The following is a 22,320-nucleotide window of genomic DNA, read 5'->3' on the forward strand; positions in this document are numbered from 1 at the left end:
TGAGGTAATAGTGCTTGGCATGAGTTTCTTTAAGTGTTAATACCAATCTCTGCAATCACATGTGTTTCATCATGTAGCATTTATTACCACCTTATGGGGAAGAAGATGACAAACACATTTTTTGGCATTCATCATATGTGCTATTCCACTGTCTCCCAGCACGAAAAAATCTCCCAAACAAGGCACCGTATGTTCTAGCACTGGATGGGACCTGCTTTTGTTTCCTTGGTTTGGAGTGGGCTTTTTTTCTGGTTTTAAAATATTCTTGGTTAACTCAGTTTTGAAAATCCAATTTTTAAAAGCCACATGAACTGAGAACCTCCAAAAAGACTACAGCCCAATGGGAAGGACACTGTTCTGGAACAGGGGAGATTAGGGGATCTGGATCTTACAGTCACTCTGCTTTGCCATTTTCCTCATGTGTAAAGTGAATGCTCTGCCATCGCACTGTTGGCTCTTCTTGAGTGTTCTTTTTCTCAGTTGTAGTAGAGCTGTTCTTCTTCACTTACTTTTCAGTGGGATGGGACGTACATGTCAGTCTCCCACAGTCTATTCTGTGCAGTTAATTTTCCTCTGTGTAATTGGCATCAATTCCATCAATGCAAGAGAAGCCATCCCTGAACAACCAGTAAACTCTGGAATTTCTGCACAGTCTTGAGAGCTGGACTTGGAAATCATATTTTTTGCGTCCTGGGTGAGGGCTGCAACTTCCAATACTTTGCAATCTGTTGTTTTGTCTTCTTTTTCTTCCTTTTCTCTCTTTCCTGAAACCTTTCTCCAAAATTTTGACTGAAGAACATGTTGATTGAAACTAAAGCTTGATATATACTAATAAAATATGATAAAGAGCTTGTGACTACCTGTTTTGCAGGCTTTTTCTTAATCATAAGTAACTTTGCCACCACCACCATGCTTAGGGGGAAAAAAAACCACCTGAGGACTTGTGGAATTTAAGGACTTTCCTTACATTAGAATTGAAAAAACATGTAAAGGTTTGGGGTTTTTTGTTTTGTTCTTTATTTCCAAACCTCAGCATTACTCTTGCACCAATAGCAGATGCTTCACTTAGTCACCAGTAGCTATTTCCTATAAAAACTCAAGTGCAGAACAGCAAATCAGTCAAGGAAGATGTGAGAAAGTGATTGCTGCTGGCTCTCCAGGCTTCTTACCAGACTTGACCCAGGGCACAGATAACATAGGTAAGAGTTGCAATGCTTTGTGCAATGTACTGGAGTTTTCCAGCAGAAGCCTCTGTGATGGCTGGTCGTTCTTTGACCAGATATAAAGAGCAAGGCTGCAAGGCCAAGCACAGGACTGTTCTAAAGATCATCCAAATTATTTCATACTTGTTCTTCTATCTTTGGTGCTCCTCAAAAGTAATTCAGACGTGTCATTAGAGATATCTTGGTTTTGTTGTTTCTCTTTCTTGTAATTGGCACATCCTTTTCATTAGGGAAGGACAGATTTTCACTTCTGGTAGCATTGTGAAAATCTAAAGCCATTCAAAATAAGTAGTATTAGGAAAAACTGTGTACTGGTGATTAAGTGCAAATACACATTTCAAAGCCTAATAACTGTTCAAAGACTAAAAATAATGGCTATGCTTGCAGGTATCACTGGCATAATCCACCACCTTTTCCTTTTCTTTCAGACAATGACTGTTGAGGCCCATCGGAGAGTGGTTGTGGAATACATCAGAGCAATCATGTTAAAACGTATATCTTTCAAGAATGCAGAAGAGAGAAAAGAGGGTGCAGAAAGAATGATCAAAGAAGCAGAACAGTTCAGATTTCTGTTTAAGAAGCTTGCGGCTGTAAGTATTTGCTTTGGGTAATGCTGTTAACCTGGTAATTTAGAATAAACCACGCATGTCTACTGCTTGGGGAAAATGGCTAGAGTTGGATCTCCACGTCTCCAGAATGTTGGGTGACTTGTGAATATCGAGGATGACAGCTGAGGACACAGAGTTTCTGAACACACACAGGCCTGCTGCTAAAGTTCCTGAGCACCACTTTGTACTGCTTTGTGTTCATACAGCGCTCTGCAGCTGAATGTTTGAATGGCCTCACAGAGATAGGTACCCTGAATTTGTAGCAGTAAGTGAAAGAAAAAAGCAGTTGGTTGTTTAAAAAAAAATAATTGGGCTTTGCTTTTCCTGGCTGGAAGAAAGGACAATGCTGCATCAAGTGGATGCAGTTACTTATTACCCAAGTAGCATGCAATGTATTCCTTTAGAATCCACAAGACAAGTATGTTGACCCCATTTAAAGTGCAGTAGAAATAGAAAAGACAGACCAAAAAAGCTACTTGAGAAACAATGTACAAGATAGGCCTAAAATGAATACTAAATCTTTTTTTAACTGCATAAGGAGCAGGAATCTGCTGCAAAGCTCGTAGGGCCAACAGATGACAAAATGCAAAAAGAATGCAGAGAAAGATAAAGCCTGAAAAACTGGCGGGGTGGGGAAGGGGCGGTGTTCATCTCTGCTCACTGTGGAAGATGTTGGGGTAACTCCTGCATCAGAGTCCTTCATTATGTGGCATTCTGTGTAAGATCTGTTTCAGATGAAGGCATTGATGGAAGAGGTTATGGAATAAATGAAATGAACAATACCAGATTGGCAGGACCAGATGACCTGGAACTAAGAGCACTAAAATAGTCCAGAGATTAAGTAGATATTGCAGTTCAGTTGATCAGTTGTTGAAAGCTGCCTTGGTGGCCAGATGACTAAAAGAAAGCTAATGCAGGGCCAGTTTAAGTAATGTTTCAGAAGAGATCTGGCTTTCACATCAGTTATTCCTAATGTTTATGCTGGCAAATTAGCAAAAGTTAGACTAGAACGCATCACTATGTGGATAAATACAACATATTGTTTATAAAACATGTCTGTCTTTACTGATGTTCTGAGGGTAGGTCTCTGGATGACGAACAACAGGGAAAGAGGAAAGAGGCTTATGATGACAATTCACAAATATTTTGTTTTCTTAATGTCTGAAAATTCAGCTCTTTGGGGAATTCAACATCACTGTCGGACAAAATACTAAAGGATTGTTTGTAGATATTGGGGGGATTGCTTTTGTTTTGGGGATTTTTTTTTTTTTTTTTTTTTTACTTTCCATCTTGCAGGGCTCTGGAGAGGACACTGAAGGACTCTGTGACATCATTGAAGCCATTGCAGAAGTTATCAAGCTAACTGATCCTTCACTGCTCTATCTGGAAGTTTCAATGTTAGTCAGTAAATACCCAGATATCAGGTAATTCTCTTTGCCCTCAAAGTTAAAAGATAGATAACATCATGGTTTCTTTGTAGTCTTGGGCGAATTTTAAAACAATGTGTAAATGTGTTCATATTTTTCATATTTTAGAATGTAGCCACTTTCTTATGAAAAATAATGCTAATATAAAATGTATGTGACCTGGACTAGAAGGTACATGTACTTAAGTACTCAGTGGAGTTAAGTACAGCAAAGGAATAATGAAAATACTTCCATTCTGTGTTTTGGGAGGATAAAATATGTTTTAGAGTCCTAAGAGCAGCCGAAGTAGTGCTTTATATTGAGCTGCAAAAGCCAGTTCTGAGTGACTAGAGATCTGATTAAGAATTAAAGTACATACTGAAACTGAGTGAAAGGCTCACCAACTAAGTGATATTTCTGACAAGCTCTTACTTGTGCAAAGTTTCCTACTAATGCTAGTTCTACCATTTTTCTTTGTCAGGGATGACCATATTGCAGCTTTGCTGACAGTGAGAGGCGATGCCAGCAGAGATATGAAGCAGACTATCATTGAGACTTTGGATAAAGGTTCAAGCCAACCAAATCCAAACTATGTGCCAATTTTTAAAGAAATTACAGTTCCTACTCTAACTGTGCCAAAACTTCTTAAGTAACTGACAACTCTGTGTTTCTGTGTCATTACTGGTCTGGGATCAACAGGTTTGAAATATTTGAGGGCAAATTTGGCAATGCTATTTCAAGTAAAGTTCAATATACACTGATACTTGCTAGGCATGTTTCTTTCTAAAGACTTGGATGTGGGAGAATGTAATCAGATTTCTGAAAGAAGGTGGATGTAAAGGTCATGTTTGAAGAATGAAGCTTCTAATGGCCAGGGGGCTTTTTACTGACCCATTTGTTACAGCCGTTTTTGCTGTCAGCAAATACATTTTTCTCGTGGAATATGTTTGCACGGTGCACTGCAATGCCATATAAAGATATTTCTACCAAAACCAACAGAGCTGTATTAGTGCTGGATATACTAACATACATCACTTACAATACCTAAGCAGACTCCTTTAGAACTATCTTTATATGGCACTGCACTGAGCATATATTAACATGCTCAATCCACTTTCACATTATACTTTATGTACTTACTTTGGTGTAAAATAGTTTATTTCAGAAAACTTAATTATGAAATCAGTTTCCTGCCTAAGGGACTGAATGAAATTGCTACCATGCAATTTGATTATAGGTAGGGTGAATAAATAAATAAAGACATATGAGGTACAATCTTTTTTTTTTTTTTATCGATTCACTAAAAACAGCACAAAAAGCACCACCCATTCAATAAAATGTTAAACCATTGCTACCTTCAGCTGTGTATCCTTTACACCCTTATAGATTTACAGTAGATTTAAATCTTTTTGTTTGTTCGTTTTGTTTGAAGTGTGAATAAACTTTGGATTTAATAGTTTTCTGGAAACACAAGATACTGGTTTTTTATTTCCACAGTATTTTCAGATTAATGCTTAAAGCTAAGTTGCAGTATTTATTTGTTCTAATTTATAAAATATTACTAGAAAATTGTGAAGTTAAAGTTTATTTGATGAAGGACACAATGAAGGCATTATCTGTTAGTACCTGAACAGAGTTGTCAGAGATAAGTACAAGGAAGACACAAGCCTACATTGTTCTAATTAACATGCTGGAGTTTGTATATGTAACTTGTTTGGCCTGCGAACACCCAGACCTTGTGCCACTGGTCCCCTCTCATTGACAACTCCTTACCCAGAAGAGATACGTGCAAGGTCAGCAGTTTGGACAAAGCGTAAAACAAAGATCGTGGCTTTTTTCATTGATGGGGGAGGGCGTCCCTAAGGATGAGGATGATTCACTAGAGCATCAGGTCGATATCTCTGTACCTGAGGAGTTCAGTGAGGTCTGGAGGCACTCCAGGTCCCATGGGACCTTACACTGTCCCTAGAAATTGCAGCTAGGGGGAGGGGAATTAGGCTGATTTTTGGAGGGTTGTGTTCAGTCCTCAGTTAAGAATTGTTGAGGTGATGCTGACTAATTTGGTTTGTATTTCAGTTTCAATCCTGTGGTTTCTGGGCTGTACCTGAAAATTCTTGTCCTGGGTGCTTTTGATCTTCAGTTTGTCCGAGGGAATCGGGTTCATGGGGCTTTGTTTCTCCCTGCACTCCCTTCTTCCTCTGCAGCAGCAACCCTGTATCTCTTGGCTGTTAAACTTAACGCTGTTTCCCCTCCGTGACAAACCACCTCCCCTGAGCTGGGACCTCTTAGTCTCTCCCTGCCTGCCAGGGAACGGTCACAAGGACGGCTCCTGCCCTTGCAGAAACCCTCACGGTGGATGAGGGCTCGTGTGGAGCATCGCCATTAACCTGTGAGCGCGGATCCCTACGCCCTGTTCCCGCCTACCCCGCTGAAGGCCAAGCCACAGCCGCCGGCCCTGGGCAGCGGCCGCAGTGCGCCCTGCGGAGGACCGTTACCTGGGGCTCCGCCCGTTGTCCCGGCAGCCGCTACCCCGCCCTCCGTCAGGCATCCCGCGGGGCTGCCCCGCTGCCGAGGCTGGGCGACCGCCGGGCAGGATCCCGCAGAGCTCCCCTCGGGAGCCCCTGAAGGCTCCGTCCCAGCGGGAAACAAGGGGATAACTGCCCAGCGTGCCTGCGAACGCGGGGGGAAACACTCGCCTCGCCTCGCTTCCCCCGGGTGCGGGGAACCCGGCCCGCCCCGCCCCCGTCGCCGTCGCCGTGGCAACGGGCGGGCGGCGCAGCGGCTCCTCTCGGGATTCCCCGGGGCGGGGCCCGTGCGCCTGCCTGGCTCATCGACGTCACCGGCCGCGCCGCGTCAGGCGGCCCGTGCCGGAAGCGCGGGGAGGAAAGCTCGAGCTGCCCGGCGGCGCCGCGCAGGGGCCATGGCGGCGGGGTATCAGTACAGGCCCAACGGCGGCGGCGGCGCCCCGCTGCCCGACCCCGCCTTCCTGTGGAACGTCTTCCAGAGGTGAGGCCGCCCCACACACCCCGGGGGTCCCCGCGGGGAGATCCGCGCCGCGTGCCGCCCTAACGGCTGCGCGGAGGGGGCTGAGGGGGGCTCCCTCCCCCCCCCCGCCGGTCGCCGGGCCCTGCTGGGCCCAGGCACACCCTTCCCGCGGCGCCGGGCCTGGCCCGCCGCGCTGAGGCGGCCGCCGCGACCCTCGGTCGTTCCCGGGCCGCGCCGCCGAGTCCTGCAGGGCGGGTGGGCCGGGCCCTCACGGGGCCGCCGCTGCCTGAGGTGGCACCGGGAGGGAGCGGGCGTTGGGAGGTGCCGGAAACGGTCAGCTGCTACGGTGAGCCTGTCACCGGCCCTGGGCGTCCAAGGCAGGGTTTGGCTGCCTTGGGGCCTTGCAGGGCGGGTAAACATCGCGGTTATATCCCTGTAGGAGGAATCCGAGGGGGAGCCTTAAGAAAGGCTTGAGGAGGAATAAATATGGCTATATTTTATAGCAAGGGAAGGGGGATTAATGGAAGCGAGAAGGTAACCTTGGCCACGCTCAAGTCATTTTTGACCTGAGAATCCAGAAAGTCTGGAGGGTAAATGTAGCAGTACAGGAAGCGACATAAAAAGGAATCTGATGATAAATGCTTAATGGAAAACTTAAAAAAACTAACAATAAATATTGTTTTGAATACATCTGGAGCCAGAACCTGCAAGAGAGTTAGCAGGCCCGTGTTAAAAAAAATCATGCTGTCAAGACTGTAGTAGTAATGAAGCTAAAGGAGTTCTTCATAGTTGTGTCATGTCGAGGAAACTGGGGAGGTGCCTATGGTGGATCCATTTTTATGGGAGATGTATCAGAGGATCAGTCTTGACTCAAGTGACAGCAAGAAGAGGTTAAGGAGTAGAAAAACAGTCATAAGTTGCTAAAACTGGCTAGTATTTACTCAGTAACTCAGGAGTGACTCAAGAATGTGGCAGCTTACCTACCCAGCCTTCCATAAAACCACTTCATCTGAGAACTTGAAGGAGGCATGCACGGTGCCGTTTCTTTTTTTAAAGGGTCCAGAAAGAAACAGATCAGCAGTCCGACTTCTGCACCAGGCAAACCAGTAGAAACCATTTTAAATAATGTAGCTAGTCAGGAGAGTTGCATGGCTTTTTCTGAAAGTATTCCCGTCTGGCAGACTATTGCGTAAGTCTTGTAATGTGTTTGATAAGGATTGGGTATGGATATGATGGCTAGAACTGGTGCAATTAATACAATCTATATAGTTTCCAAAGAGACTCCCAACAAGCAAAAGTATCAAAGGCCTTTAAAGAAATCCATTATATGTAGAATGACGGGGAGGGTCCTTTGGTGGATAAATAACTGACTAAAAAGAAGAGTGTGTGGTCATCTGCCACACTGGCAGAGGGAGCTGTTCTGGGATCTTTATTCAATATGTTCAGGAGCAACTGGGGGAAAAGAGGGTGAATGGTGAGATGAAGTTTGCTGGTTACACTCACCGATTCCTGCAGTAAGTCAGGCCTATGAAGACTTGCAGGAGCACCTTGCAGTCCTGAATGAGTGGGTCATATCCCCCTGTCATGGCCAGATCACGATTGCTGTATGACGGTCAGATGAAATCCAGAGTTAGATACCTGATGTCCATGAGGAAGACCCACTTTAGCTTTGCATCATTTTGTGTATAAAATGAGTGTGTTCTAAGCTGACTAATGGTGCTCAGGAGCAAGGTAAGTCGGTCATAACACATTTTTATGAAAATATCAGTTTAGCACTTAGTAGCAGCTCATAAAAGGTAAAAAATGTTCAGAATACCTAGAAAAGAGAAAATAGAGAAGAAAAAAGGGGAGTATCTTTTTGTGATTATAATATATGCAACTTATGCTTGCAATTTGAATGTTGTAGGCAGTTTATATAATTTTTGAGAAGGGGAAAGAATCTAGTAGAATGAACTGAAAAGGTTTCGAAAAAGACAACAAGGACTCAAGGAAAAAAAAAACAGCTTCTGCAGATGGATCAACTAAGCAGGACTCTGCTTTGGAATGGTAGTAACTGAGAGGAAATAAAAACTGTCAGTGTCAAGGGGAAGGTCCTTGTATAAAATGGAGGGAAGTTCCCACTGTTTTCAGATACCCTAAAGAAGGCACGATTCGGCTTTATTTGGGCAGAAATTACTTAGTTTATTAATTTTGGGATAGAACTCCATTCTCTAAGACAATAGCCTGTGAAGGCTCAATGGAAGCTGGCACCTGCCTGCGCTTTTTCACTTTTTGAACCCCTTTGAAAGGGGTCAAGGCCTTGCAGTTGATTCTTTCAGTACTTGGCACTGGTTACATTAGTGGCTTTCTCTATATTGCCAGCATCTTACTGAGTGGCACCGGGTGCCAAACTTGCTCCAGTTTCGGAGCCAAACAGCTTACTACTGTGACATTAGGCATTTTATGGATTTAACCAGCATGGTGTGCTCTGCAGTTCTTTTAAAAAAAAACCTAAAAATACTTTCTTGTGTGGAGTATGCCCAAACTGTTTTATTGTCAGTGTGTGTTTTTGTGTGTCTCTTCACTCATAAGTAAGTCTTACAGTTTTCTTTGTAGCTTTTATCATGTTCCAGAATGTCTCATCAGTCTGAATGAAGTATTTAATTTGCAATAACTGTGAATGGTTTACCAAGTAAAATGCAATTAGTGACTTTTCAGGAAAAGATTAATCTAGTAAGAAACAGAAGACTTCAACATTCTGGAAGTGGAACCTGTTAATTTCAGCTATTTAAAGCTACTGCTTTTTTTTTTTTTTTTCTTTCCCCCTCCCCAGGGTTGATAAAGATAGGAGTGGAGTAATATCTGATAATGAACTTCAGCAGGCATTATCCAATGGTAAGTCTGTAAATGAGCAGTGAGGTAGTTCATTAAGCTCATGTGAAATTTCATGTGAGACTGGTTACTTGATGCCATAATTCTTTGGCGGGGGGAGAATGTTCCTACCACTGATTAATACTATTTAATCTACAGCAAAAGGCTGAAGGGGATGAAAAAAGTGGATAATCCTCCTGATTTTATTTTATTGGTATTGTTGGTTCTTTGGGGGGTTTTTGTTGGTTTTGTTTTTGGGTTGTTTTTTTTTTCTGAGCCCATTATTCCTGGGGTTTTTTTTATTTCAAGGGAAGTTTTCTGGGTTTGGTGCATGTTACTAATTATGCATTATAAACGGAGTACCTATTGTAAACATTACTGATTTGTATTCTGGGGAACAAAGGCATGCACACCCCTTTGGTTTTTTCCAGCTCTGTTTCCTAGAAAACATAAATTATGATTTATATATTCCTCTCTCATCACTACTGAACGTTTGTTTTTTTAACCAGGATCAGTGTATAACCTGGACAAAGATCAGATGTTTACAACCAGCCTTTTTGCTGCACATAAAATCTTTTCATACAGTATGGTGCAGGAATTGAAGATGGTAATTTTAATTTTTTTTTTTCCCCCAAATGAGGCATGTTTGGTTTTTTTTCCTAACAAAGTAGAAAGATGCACTCTAGATCTAGTATTAAAACTTCCTAGTAGTCTGTCAGTTCCCTGTCATAATGCTTAAAGAGTAACTAGGGTATGGTCAAATAACTCACGGAAGCAAAACAAAAACCAAAAAATTCTTCCAGTAGCCTATTTTTACTTTCCTCTGGTGACTTAGGGTGGGTAGGGTTGTACTTTGTGGGGTTTTTTTTTCCACTTAGAAACCTGAAAAAGTGCATATTGAAGCTGTTTGTGCACCTTTGAGTCCATATCGAGTTCCCCTTCTCCCAAGGTTTAATTCCTTCATCCTTCCTGTGCTTTGTGACTGAGAAGGGCTTAAACTGATGTTGTGAGCTGCAGTGCACGCAGACTGAAAGGCTCCTTTTTGTCAGTAATCACCTGACTAAAATAAATTGGGATGGCTCTATTTAGTAAAATTGTGGTCTTGTAACTGAACTGGATTTACTAGAATATTTGTTTAATAATATATTTGATAAATTAAAAGCACTATATTGTAGCTGCTGCACCTGATCCATAACTAAAATACTATTTTGAATAACAACTTCAGCAAAAGCTAAGTTAAATTGATTAAGTCACTGTTTTCATTTAAGATTACAGTGCTGTTTATAACGATGTGGGAACCTGGCTTTACCTGCCGTTTTGAACTTCATGTATTTTAAACATCTTCTCATCTGATTGAATGTAAGGGTAGTAGGCTGTGATGACTATCTATCTGAACTCTTTTCTTTCCTTGTTTACAGCATAGATTAGCAGTTTCAGTGCTTTGCAGTTATGAAGAATCCCCACCAAGTGAATTCACTATTAGACAAAATATTTACAGAACTGTAAGCTTCCTTCATTCCAAGACACTCTAGATCTTGTACACCAAAGTCACTAACAATTCACTATATTCTTTTCAAAATACATCCTTTAGTGGATGGTGGTGTGTAGCTGTCCTGCAATCTAACATGAGCTAAAAGAATGTTATGTGTTTATTTCTAAAACAATAAGAACAGTCTGCATAGTGCTCATTAAAATTTGAAGTTCATTGTGTTTTTGACATTCAGCTTTTCAACATGTCCAGTTTATGCAAAAACACCTACTTACCTGGGAGGGACTGATCACCACTTCATGTAGTTGTTTGCAGAATAAAATCCTATGCTTCCTTCTTCGTGTTTTTTCTGTGCTGCCATGTAAAGTTAATAGTAAAGTCAGGGGAGTGGAACAGTCTTTTACTGTTTATTGGAATAGGCTGAAATCAGTACAGTTCTTCAGCACTGGAGTTGCACTGGTTTCACTATGTAGTGTCTGTGTAAGTCTCTTGAAAATTTCAACATGAAATAAGTTAAATTCCAAACTGTGTTTTCCCTTTTTCCTCTATTCTGTTCAGAGTTAAATGCTGGCACCCTATTAATAATTCCATTATTTTTTATTTTTGTCAGGAGACATACAGGTCTAAGGTACTGATGTTCTCCGTCTAAAATACTGCTTAAGCATTTTCAGAGTGATTTGTACTCTTCTCTGCTGATATTTCTCTTTATGTGCAAATAGTCATATGGCCTGCCTACAGTATAGGGTTTTTCCCCATTGCTGCATCTGTAGACTTACACTGATACAGTTTGCCTTCTATCGTAGAAATTCAGCACTGGTATAAGCACTACTTACACCACTGCAGCTTGATCCAGCAAAGCAGCCATGCCTTCACAAAGCCTGCTTAATACCAACACAGCCTTTCTATTGGGTATTTGTGGTCAGCTAACTGCATCATTGCAAATGCCTCTATGGTACCCCTAGTCTTACTGGTTCCTTCCTGGTCCCTGCACTCAGCCTCAGTGAATTTAATACATGCTTCTTGGTCCTCCTGATACCGTCACAGGCTCTAGAGAATTGATGGTGAAATTCTAGATGAGGCACAGTATTTCTCTTGATTTAAAGCTTAATGCTTCCTAGCACTCTGGAATGCTCCAAGAGGGTGAAAACTAGTCCAAAGTGACTAGCCTGTCAAAATACTCAGAGAAGTACAAAGCTCCTCTTCAGATGATTACTGCTCAGGCCCTTTCAAGCAGCATTTCTTGGTCTGAAAATACTAATTTAAACTAACACTTCATTGATTTAGCAGTGGAGGTGGGATTTATACTAAACTCTAAATAGCACTGTGTGGTTATGCCATGTTAGGAACCTTCTGTTTTCACTTCTGCCAGAAACTCAATGCCCTGGAGTAACCCACCTGCACAACAGGAAAAAAGCAGATGGGTTTTTACTGAGGAATAGATATGAGACCTTGTTTGAGTTAGAACTTAAAACTCTTCTGCTCCCATCAGTAGAAAAAGTGGGACTTCAGTTTTGATCTTGCCTCTTATCCAATACCTCCTGACTACCTGGGATGAAAAAAAATCCTTCTTTGTTCTTCCAAGGTTTTGGGGTTTGGGGGGTTTTTTGGTGCAGCCTGGAAAATGTTGGTTTCTGTGTAGTATCTGTAAAGCATTGGTCTGAAGTAATCTCTGAATGGTCAAGAACATAATTACTTCAAAGCAGCCTTATTTTATCATATGCTAGCTCCATGTCATCTAGCTCTGAATTCACTGTTTAAGTTCTAATCTGATTTTTTGGTTGGTTTGTTGGTTCATTGCATTTTTTTTTAAATGGTACTTAGTATTGAGGAACTAAGTAATTCTTTCTGTTTCAGGCACATGGACTCCGTTTAATCCAGCAACAGTCAGGTCAATTCTTGGTGAGTGTAGTTGCATGATCTGAAATAGTCAAGATATTGGTTTGTGATCTGTTCAGACAATTGAGAATGCTAGCAATTGCTGCACTGTTCTAGAGAAATAAGTATGTACAAATATTACAATACATATACAGTATGTATTTCTACTGTAATAACAAATGCCTGTTTAAAGGTCTTGTGAACTAATTTGGCCGTAGTGTTAACAAGCTGGTCTTTCATTGTTAGGTGGTACATTTCAATATGTCTTTACTCTCCCCCCCCGACAGCCCAACAGTAGTAAGTTAAACTCAAATATTTTCCCTTTTGAATAATACAGGAATGCCCTTTGTGTGCACACACATGCACTTGTCGAAGTAGCCTGAGAAAATGTTACTGTACAACTGAATAGATAGTAAATGTAATTTGTGCGGGGAAATTGTCAGCTTAAATATTCTAAAAAGATATTGTATGGCTTGTCTTCATAACTAGTTTTTCCACTCTTGCATTTTAATCCTCTGTTCTGCTCCAAAAAGACCAAACAGAAGCTTTACAATGTTTGAATTCTTTAGTCCTAAAATAATTGCCAGTAATGTGGAAGGTGATGGTGGCAGAACAGAAAGATAAAAATTCAAGCACAAAAAATCTTTTCTATCATACAGTTCATAAATCCAAGGACTAATTTTTTTTGCTTTGTTTTTAGTAAGTATTCAGCAGCAGTCTGAGTTCCATCACTGTGCAACATGCTGTTTGTGTAACGACAGTATCATGAGTCCTTAGAAAAGAACAATCCCCCTCTCTCTGTCACTGGATGATCAATCAAGCCCTAAATACTTTCAAACTGGAAATGAAAACCCAAGAAAAACAAACATTCTGGGATTCATTCTGGTCCTCTTTTATCTTGCTTTATCTTACCCTCCTTCGGTGGACAGCTACTTGCTTTTTTTGGCAGGACTTTCCAAAATATCACTTGTATTTTTGCAATTTCTTTTCTGTCTTCAGTACTTTCCACGAAGTGCTCTTGCTTCTTTCTTAAAATACTAGTGGATCTTACCAAAGAGTAGTATGATTAAGGTTTTATATGTGTTTCTTATTTTTTATTTCAGGCATGTTTGACAGAGAAAACAAAGGTGGTGTGAACTTCAATGAATTCACAGGAGTCTGGAAGTACATCTCAGACTGGCAGAATGTCTTTCGAACATATGACAGGGACAATTCTGGAATGATTGACAAAAATGAACTAAAGCAAGCACTAACAGGTTTTGGTAATTCATTTGTAATTACAGTTTTTATGATTGGGTTATGTCATCAGATGAACTTCTTATTGTTAGGGCTGTACTGCTCTGACAAATGCGACTAAAAATGAGGCAGGTGAAATGCAGTGATCCTTTTAGGTGTAAGGTACCTTGAAAGATACCCATGCCACAAGCACTTTTTAAGCCGTTTCCCTTAATGGAAAAAAAGGAAACTGGATGTGTCAGTACATGTGGAATGTTTGGAATGTTTTCTGTCTCCCCTGTTAGCTGCTCTGAGAGCGTTACCAATACTTCAGGTAAATGTCTGAACTTACAAAGGTACTTGATGCAGCTGGCTGCTTTTTAAACCAAAGCCAGCTGTCTAGGCTACAGTAGCATTCTGATGGCAAAAGGAACTTTAATTTAATGGACTTTCGTTGCAGCCCTAAACCATTCCCTCAACCAGCTAGTCACTTTTTTAATCAGTAATTCTGTTTACTGTGACTCTGTCTATAAATATTGTTAAGCATGGTTTTTACTGCATGCATTTTAGTTTAACACAGAGATATTTGGCAAAAAAAAATTTGTCTCTTGTAACTGCTTACTGTTTTCTGGTTTTGTTACACACGCCTGTTAAACAGCCTAGTTCTTTCTATAGAAGGACTGCAGTAAATGAAGCCTTTTAAAGCATTTCTCTTTTCCAAGGTTACCGACTGTCTGATCAATTCTATGATATCCTCATTCGGAAATTCGACAGACAAGGAAGAGGACAAGTTGCTTTTGATGACTTTATTCAGTGCTGTGTTGTTTTACAGGTAAGAAAGATGTACTTTAGTGTCAATTGAAAAAAAAAATTACCTTTTCTTAAACTTTTATGGTTCTCCATTTAACTGTAATATCAGATCTAGAACTTGCTTATAAATAAACCACTTGAATAAAGTATATGAGAGGTGCTAGAAACATCTTTATTAGTCTTCACTTGTTATCCATTTGCATCACAAGTAAATTTGATGCAATTTTTTTGACCTGTTAAATACTTTTAAGGGGCAAAAAGAGGTAAAATAGTCTCGGTGTTTTAAAAGAAAAGCACTTACACTATTTCCATTAGTTTCATACACACACTTCCTTTGGGCCTTGGGTGTGTTAAAACTGGAGTGTGTCCGGTCCTGTGGTGCCCATCATTCTCGTATCTGAATTGTGAGGTTTTTGTTTATCTCTCTGTTTAAGGCTCTGACTAAAAGGAATTTGACCTAGCAGCTGAATTATTCAGTCTTTCATCACTGCTGTTCCTGCAGGGGCAATGGTAGTAAAAAACATTTAAAACAAACAAATACACACCCTTTCAAGTAACAGAAATGCATGTGTGTGGAGATGGGGGGGGAGAGAACTGCAGTTTTACAGGTGTATTGTTTTGTTTAGAAATCAATCACTGGATGATTCCTCATCTCAGTCCTTAAGGTTTCTCTAAGTGTCTCTGACTTTTCTGAAATTTATGTAAGACTGGGGACAAGTCGGGAGACTGTAGCAGTGGGCGAGCTGAGTTTTAGTAGGATAGGAAAAAGGTTGCTCTTCTGACACTGGCCAGTGTTGCAACAGTATCTTAAGATATCTTATGATAGGCAACATGAAGAGAAAAAAGTGCCCTGTAAAAGTAGTAGCTGTTATTTGCATACAGGTGTTTTTGTTCTTCTCCTTTATGTCTATAGCCATAAGTCTGCTGAAACATCAGTTGCCTTTATATTCATTTGTAATAGAAGCTGATTCTACTTTGTTATAAACTTAAACTCTGGTAAAGAGGGCTTTGAAATGGAGTATCATTCAGCTGGTGTTAGTGAAACCATGCCGGTAGTTATTTTGGTTCACTCTCTATCTGTACTGCCTGGCACCTCTGGGGTTTTACAGAGACAACTCAGATACTACTGATGCATAAAGCGCATTTGGCTAGCAGATGAGAAATGGACAAGGTACTCACTGGATTCTGTCTCCAGGTGACTCTCGAATGTCTCACGAGAACTGTGCATTGTTCCCTCCCTTTAAAGCCAGTTATAAAAAGCTGTCTGATCTATAAAGAAGTGCCTAGATAGCCTTAGGTATTGTATCGTAAGGTGGGTTTAGAATCACATCTGCCTCACAGCTGAAGCACAAGACATGGCAAAGTCTCATCTCTATATGCATGAGATTGTAAAGTCTCTACAGAGGGGATGAACAGAAAGTGTTCAAAAAGCTACAGAAACCTCAGTGGCAAGGGGACTACATGGTGGTCTGAACTTTCCTGATGTAGAAAAGTGTGTGTTTTTTCTCCCCTTTTCAGAGGCTGACTGATGTGTTCCGACGATACGATACCGATCAAGATGGCTGGATTCAAGTGTCCTATGAGCAATATCTTTCCATGGTCTTCAGCATCGTATGACACTGATAACTAGGAATTGCGTTATCACTGGCGTCACACAGACTGGTGTTGCCAAATCATCCTGCACTGAATAAGATTATTGGTGTATTATACTGGATATAACTTCACATTCTTAAATTTTGTATGTTGGTCATCACCTTCAGAGTCTGTACTTGAGTTGGTTTTTGTTTTGTATGACTGTATGATATGACCATCTCTGCTTACTGTAGTACAGAAAGCACAGAATCTAGATTTAATTGGTGCAATGTCAAACTTACCCTTCTTCCACATATCCTGCATGGGGAAAAATGACTCGGTAGAAATGCCAAATTAAAATAATGCTTGTAGTTTATAAGAGAGCTGAAACTCAGAAGTTGCACAACATGTTTTGCATGTGCCTTACTTTTATAAGAGTTTAATGTATTAATTTTTAATACAGAACTTAAGTAAAAATATTAGATCGACTTTGATAGCCTACTTCACTTCTGTATAGCTTTTTTTAAGGGTGTGGTGGTTTTATTTCTGTATTCTAGTTTTCTATGGTTCAGGGGTCCCCCCCACTTAACAGCAATGGCCTTTTTTCCTTGCCTTATCTTTTTATTTTCTAGCTGCCTCCTTCTTTCAGGGTATCCTTGGGGCATCTTCAAATACAGCTTCTTCACATCTGTGTCCAATACTTCCTCGATGAGTTTCCCTACAAAAATAAACTAACTGCTCTGGATATCTAGTTCCCTCTGCTTAGTGGGCTCATTTAACACCAATAGTCTTCCATTTTGTGCTGAAGCACTTACTTGAAGTGCCAATCAAACATTCTCAAAACCTTACCCTCCATCTCGCCATTTACAGATGGAGAGGGACTCCATGGAAAAACTGAAGCAAAAAAAGTAATGACTGATTGCTGTGGCACACCATCACCTGCAGTGACTTTGACAAAGCAACTTGGAGGAAGCAAAGAGAAGTTAACAAGTTCTCTCAGAGTACTCTAAGAAACTCTTACACTTAGCTTTTATCCAAAGACTTTTTCTTAAACTGTAGCAATACTGATTTATTCCTAAGTCCACCCCCAGCTCATTGTATGCAGGCAGTCCACATACGCTCTTTTGTTTCAGATTTCATAATTGCATACAGACACAGGCAGGTAAGCTGTCGTTGATGGGAGTGCTGATGCCATCAGTGATATCAAGCAGATATTCCAAGAGATTATGCAGAGAGGGTTTGGATCCACAGACAGAAAGACATCTTACCTAAAGAAACCATTGATGTTATGTTATTCCCAAGCGTCTCAGCCAGAGTATAGTGTCAGGGTGAAGACAGCCAAGTGGCAACTGCAGTTATCAAACATTTGTCGTGCAGAGAAGCTGCTACTAGTTGTCAAAGGATGAGCAAACAGACCCTTAGTGACAGTTCAGCAACATTTTCTAAACACTTGTCTGGTGTGAAATATCTGGGGAGAGACCAATGGTCTCCGTAGCATAAGCACACAGAAACAAGGAGCTCTCTCCCAAAGCACTTTGGGCATCATCACCCAAAGGGCAAGGGATGGTTTCTGGGTGAGGTGGGGGAGCAGGAATAATGACCAATGTCAGAGCCCACCTCATCCAACAGTCCTGAATGAACCGTGAAAGTTACTTATCCTTAAGAAGACAAGGGAGAAAGACTTGCAACAGCAACTGCTTGGACCTTACCTCCCCAGAAGGCCAAGATGACCGCTATGTATGTTCTCTTCAGAAACAAACAATAAAAGAAGAGCCCCAAAGTTTTGGGCTCAAAAGAGCTTCTCCATTAAAAGGCCCCATTCAAAAGAGCTTCCCCATTCTTTCCCACTCAGGAATCTGTCCCTTTTTGGCTCATACATCCACCCACATGAAATGCAATCATTCTGGAAGCATTCTGAGGACCATTAATAACTAGGTCCAAGGTGCCAAACTAAAACTAAAAATGCTGGAGCCTGAGAAATTTCCCAGGTTGTCTCCTGTGAAGGATGTCTCCTTTTTCAGCCAACCTTGTTATACTTCTCTGTCCTTGCTGCAGAACAACTGGCTCCAGCACTTCCTAAAGGAGCCTTACTGCTGTGGAAAATCACCAAAGTGGCTCTGGACTGGAATGACTCTTGTCTCTGTGGGAAACAGATGCTTCTGAAGGTGTGAAAGCAGGTACGCCACAGACCAAGAAACTGGCTGGAAAGTAGACCATGTATCCCCCAAAGCGTGTTCTAGTCTGGATTTTTATCAATGGCTTTCTAAGGAGAAGTGAAATTGGTTCAAAGGGCTCTGGTGCAGCCTCAAAAATCTTGCCTCCGTGCCAAAGCTTGTGGTGTAGCTCTATTAGTGCTGAAGGATGGCAAGCATTTAAAGTGATGCTGCTCTGCAGGCTATCAATACCTGCCTTGTGAAGGTTGTTTCTTGAAGAAGGACCAGAGTCTAGAGAAACAGGAACAGGCAGAGGACTCATTCTGCTCCAGTTCTGTACTACATGGGAGCAAGATAAGGCAAAGAGGTTTCTTGGGAGTAAGGAGTACCCAGAAGTTGAATCAAAAACAGGAAAACAGAAGCAAAAGGAAGCCTCGACTTTCGCAATCCTACCAAAGAAGTAACTGGTAGGGTGACAGAACTTCCAAGGCACACTTTATTTTTTTTTTTCCTTGAGGTCTTCTTACCTGGTGCCTTTGTGGACACTGCTGGTCAGGTGCCAAACAGGTCAGAAGCCTGGATTTATGCTTTCCTTTTCTAGCGTCGGTTGAATCCCCCTTTAAAGGTGGCAAGGTTGAACTGAGTGAGAAGAAGTAAGACAGAATGCAAAGTCACCATCTCTTATAACTCATGTTTGTAGGATGAGCTGCTGGCCAGAGAGAAAGAAGTAAAACAGGCAGATAGGTCCTCAGGTGGGATCTCCCCGTTGGCAAAAACTGATTGAGAGAGGGAGCCTGTAACAGAAAACAGTCCAAGTTCCAAGTACCTGGCCCTACAGAGGAAGAGAAGGTGTCACAGAAGCTCTCCAAACGAGGCAATGATGCTTAGTACTGACAATTCTACACAGCCCTGAAAAAAAGGAAAAACATTCATCATTCCTGTCACAGGGGTAGACAATCCCTTTGCAGAGTTGCATCCTGAAGATGCTCTGTCTCTTTCTTTTTGCCCTTCATTTCAATAGTAGGAAATCAAATGCCAGGAAGGAATGTGTTCCTGCAATAACAAAGATGCTACTTGTTTGACACAAGTCAGCTATACGTGTTTGCTGGTATGGGACACAGGAAAAAAAGTCTCTGAAATCAGTTGTGGAGGTGACAGCTATAGACCAGAAGTCAGTCAAACCTGGGAGTGCCAAGTGGCAGATCCCAGGCCACTATCAGTACAGAAATTGCACACTGAAGCTCTTAATTTCCAAAGCCAGGAAGATCTTTGGAGAGAAGAAGGATAAAAAGAGAATTAAGGAGAAAGCAGTAATGCAGCTGAAACTGGCTCAGCCAAGTGACTGAAAGAAACTGAGAACACACTGCTGGTAGTAATTGCACATAAGAGATAAGGCAGGCTTGGAATTTATATTACAAGATACCACCAGCGTAAAAAAAATTCCCTACATGATAGTGCTTGTGTATAAGAACCAACAGACACTCATCTCAAGAACTTCACTGATTTTGGTAAGAACTGAAAATTGAAACAGAGAAGTGAAGGGTGTTTACAAAAGACTCCAAATGCTAGCTACAGCTCAGGAAACCTTTAGTAAATCAATGCTGAAAAGCATTTCCTATCTTAATATGGTCACTGCTCCAGCTCTGTTTCAAAATGCAAGAACCGTTTCCCCAGTGTAGGACCCTGCACAACAAGCAGGGACAGGAACTATTTCCCAGAATGAAAAATAAGAAGGGAATGTGTAGGCGGAAAGAGCATCTTATTTGGTTAGGGATCATCCAGCTGCTGTATGCCACTGGGATATACAGTCATGGCAGTAAAATCCCAAAGGGAGTGAGAAATGGGAAAAAAGAGCTCTCTACAACCACCTCAGATGAAAAGGTATTAACTTGAATTGACAGAGCTGTAGCAGTAGTAACATTTTCTAGCAACATTTGTCTCCAGTTTCAGAATTTTAGTTGCACTACACTTTCCAGGGAAAAAAAACTATGGTAGTAACATTCGTAGAAATAATTTCTGATATTTTTTAAATGTAGAGAATAACTGATCAGTCCCACAGAGTTTTAAATCAAAACTCTGGCAGACACCTCTGGTAGAAAATAATCTTTTTCCCCTTTAAGCAAGAAGATAATTCAATGGATAAAAGTGTATGGCACAACTACTGAGCCTATGCCACTAGAAACTACTTAAACCCTTCAATAAGTATGGGAAGGAGAAAAGGAAATAGTGAACAGGAATGAAAAAGGAAAGTGGATCTTTTCTGATGCAAAAGCAAAACAATTACAGAGGAAGACTTTTAGGGAATCGAGTTTATATGCTCCATCATCCATTGCTTTGTTGCCTTTGTGTTAAAATTTACATGACAAGATCCAAAAAGTTATTTTAGAGAATGCAAAATGATATATGACAGCTCATGAGGACTACCCTGGATTAGCACAAGCATGTAATGCACAGAGTCAGAGAAGTATTTCAGGTATGGGTGAGAAGAAAAATGATAGTCCACAACACAGCAGCAAAAAGGAAAATGGACACTGGGGAGTAAACTGTCTCACTTTACTCCTTTTCTTTAGCCACATATAAGCTGGATTTGATTATATAAAGTAGACATCTAAAGCCAGGCATTCATGAGCATATGGCTCAGAAGTGTGGGGAAAAGAAAACGTAAGTATGGACCGCTGATAAACATAATGAACTGGTAAGTACTTCTTAGTATGTCATTTTGATAATTTATTTTTCCCTATTATTTTATCTGATTACCTTATAGGTTCTACTATTTCTTAGTACGCTTTTGCCAGTAGGAAGAATCAAGAATTTTTATTTTAGTACAGATCAATCGATCAAATGAGTTTTTAAGTCGATTTGTAACTGTTTCATTCTGAACAAGATGATAAAAAAAATCTGCATATATTTCACGTCTCTCTTTACTCTGCAAAAATGAAAGCAAGTAATATGCCCCATTACACACCAGTCCCCTAGAATAGATTACATTTTCCTCATATAGCATCACATTAAGACAGAGAATACCTTTGCTGTGACGTTCTCCTTTCTTTGTCTAAACAGAAATGTAGTGTATCAATTTCTAAAAATATGCTCATTATAAAGCCTTAAATTAACTGAACTGGCCTTACATTTGTGTGAAGAAAAGTAACCTGTATTTTCATGCAATGGACTTGTATTTTCAGTGAATATTCTTTCTAAGTAGATAACATAAAAGTAAACCTTTGTTTTTTTCTGAGTTGGGAAGGGTTATTAGCTTTTTGTTAACAGAATAACATTAACATATTTTCAAAAAATAACAAAAGATTTTTTCTGTAATATACTAAGATATAACAAATACATTAAAAAAGCCTAAACAAAATAGTATGTTCACCTCCATTATGTGCAAGTTTGTGTTCCAGCTATATTTCACAGATTAAAAAATTAAGCCCTACCTCCCTTTCCCCTTCCAAAACCAGTCAAACACAGAATTAAATGCAGTCTCTTTCCTGAACGCCAAGAGATGGAGATTCTTGAATCTGTTCATCTGCTTCCAGTTCAGCTGTTGTCGCTCCTTAATCTTTTCCTCTAGTTTCTACTAGCACATTGACTAACGTCTGAATATTTAGTTCTAGAAGGGGGAGATAAAAACATTTAAAGTTACTTCTGTTTCATGTTATTTCACATAATACAGCAGAGAGAATGTTAAAATGAAAGTTTTACTATTAACTAGCTACCTAGGTAACTACTTCTAGTACCATAAGCATAGTTTGCATTTGTCCAAACTCACGCCCAGTGACAACTATACAGTAGCATAAGCCCACCTCCCTTTAAATCCCTCTTATAATCTACTTCCAAAGGAGAATCTTTTATTTTGCATAGTATATCACTATTTTTAACATTAAGGAATAGTTCTACAATAATTGGAAAAAATAATTTGTCATGTAACAAACCAGCTCTTTGATATAATTTCTCTTTTGTTATCCCAATGTGTTTGATCCATTTGGAGTATTTTCATCTATTATAATGCCAACCAAGTTTGGTTCTGCACGCATTCCAGTATTTTTTTCTTTACGCCAATACATTCCCTCCCCATAGTTGCCACCCCAACAGTACAAACTCTGATCATGATATAAGATGCTAGTTAGCAAGATGACC

The 22,320-nt window shown here is 40.6% G+C and overlaps 3 protein-coding genes across 14 annotated transcripts in view; 2 read left to right on the forward strand and 1 right to left on the reverse strand.

Moving 5' to 3' along the window:
• EXOC3 (exocyst complex component 3) overlaps positions 1-4,698 on the forward strand; it is a 28,280-nt gene extending 23,582 nt beyond the window's left edge. For all 3 annotated transcript variants that reach the window (XM_075494187.1, XM_075494188.1, XM_075494189.1), the window contains exons 11-13: positions 1,652-1,813; positions 3,128-3,255; positions 3,719-4,698. In XM_075494187.1, coding sequence (XP_075350302.1) covers positions 1,652-1,813; positions 3,128-3,255; positions 3,719-3,890 — 462 coding nt within the window. In that variant the 3' untranslated portion in view covers positions 3,891-4,698. The remainder of the gene's footprint in view (positions 1-1,651; positions 1,814-3,127; positions 3,256-3,718) is intronic.
• Positions 4,699-6,068: 1,370 nt separating this feature from the next.
• Positions 6,069-16,521, forward strand: PDCD6 (programmed cell death 6). 2 transcript variants are annotated; one of them, XM_075494209.1, is made up of 6 exons: positions 6,069-6,243; positions 9,035-9,096; positions 12,416-12,460; positions 13,540-13,692; positions 14,374-14,483; positions 15,980-16,521. In XM_075494209.1, exons 1-6 carry the CDS (start codon positions 6,158-6,160, stop codon positions 16,076-16,078), a joined length of 555 nt encoding a protein of 184 aa, XP_075350324.1. In that variant the 5' UTR covers positions 6,069-6,157; the 3' UTR covers positions 16,079-16,521. The 2 variants fall into 2 exon arrangements, with proteins under 2 accessions (XP_075350324.1, XP_075350323.1); XM_075494208.1 differs by having other exon boundaries at positions 6,070-6,243; positions 13,540-13,698.
• Positions 16,522-16,673: 152 nt separating this feature from the next.
• The window catches only part of LOC142405966 (uncharacterized), a 49,886-nt gene continuing 44,239 nt past the window's right edge, over positions 16,674-22,320 (reverse strand). For all 9 annotated transcript variants that reach the window (XM_075494205.1, XM_075494206.1, XM_075494201.1 and 6 more), the window contains one exon: positions 16,674-21,793. In XM_075494205.1, coding sequence (XP_075350320.1) covers positions 21,738-21,793 — 56 coding nt within the window. In that variant the 3' untranslated portion in view covers positions 16,674-21,737. The remainder of the gene's footprint in view (positions 21,794-22,320) is intronic.

The sequence above is a fragment of the Mycteria americana genome, chromosome 2, assembly GCF_035582795.1.
Source record: "Mycteria americana isolate JAX WOST 10 ecotype Jacksonville Zoo and Gardens chromosome 2, USCA_MyAme_1.0, whole genome shotgun sequence".
Lineage (NCBI taxonomy): Eukaryota > Metazoa > Chordata > Aves > Ciconiiformes > Ciconiidae > Mycteria > Mycteria americana.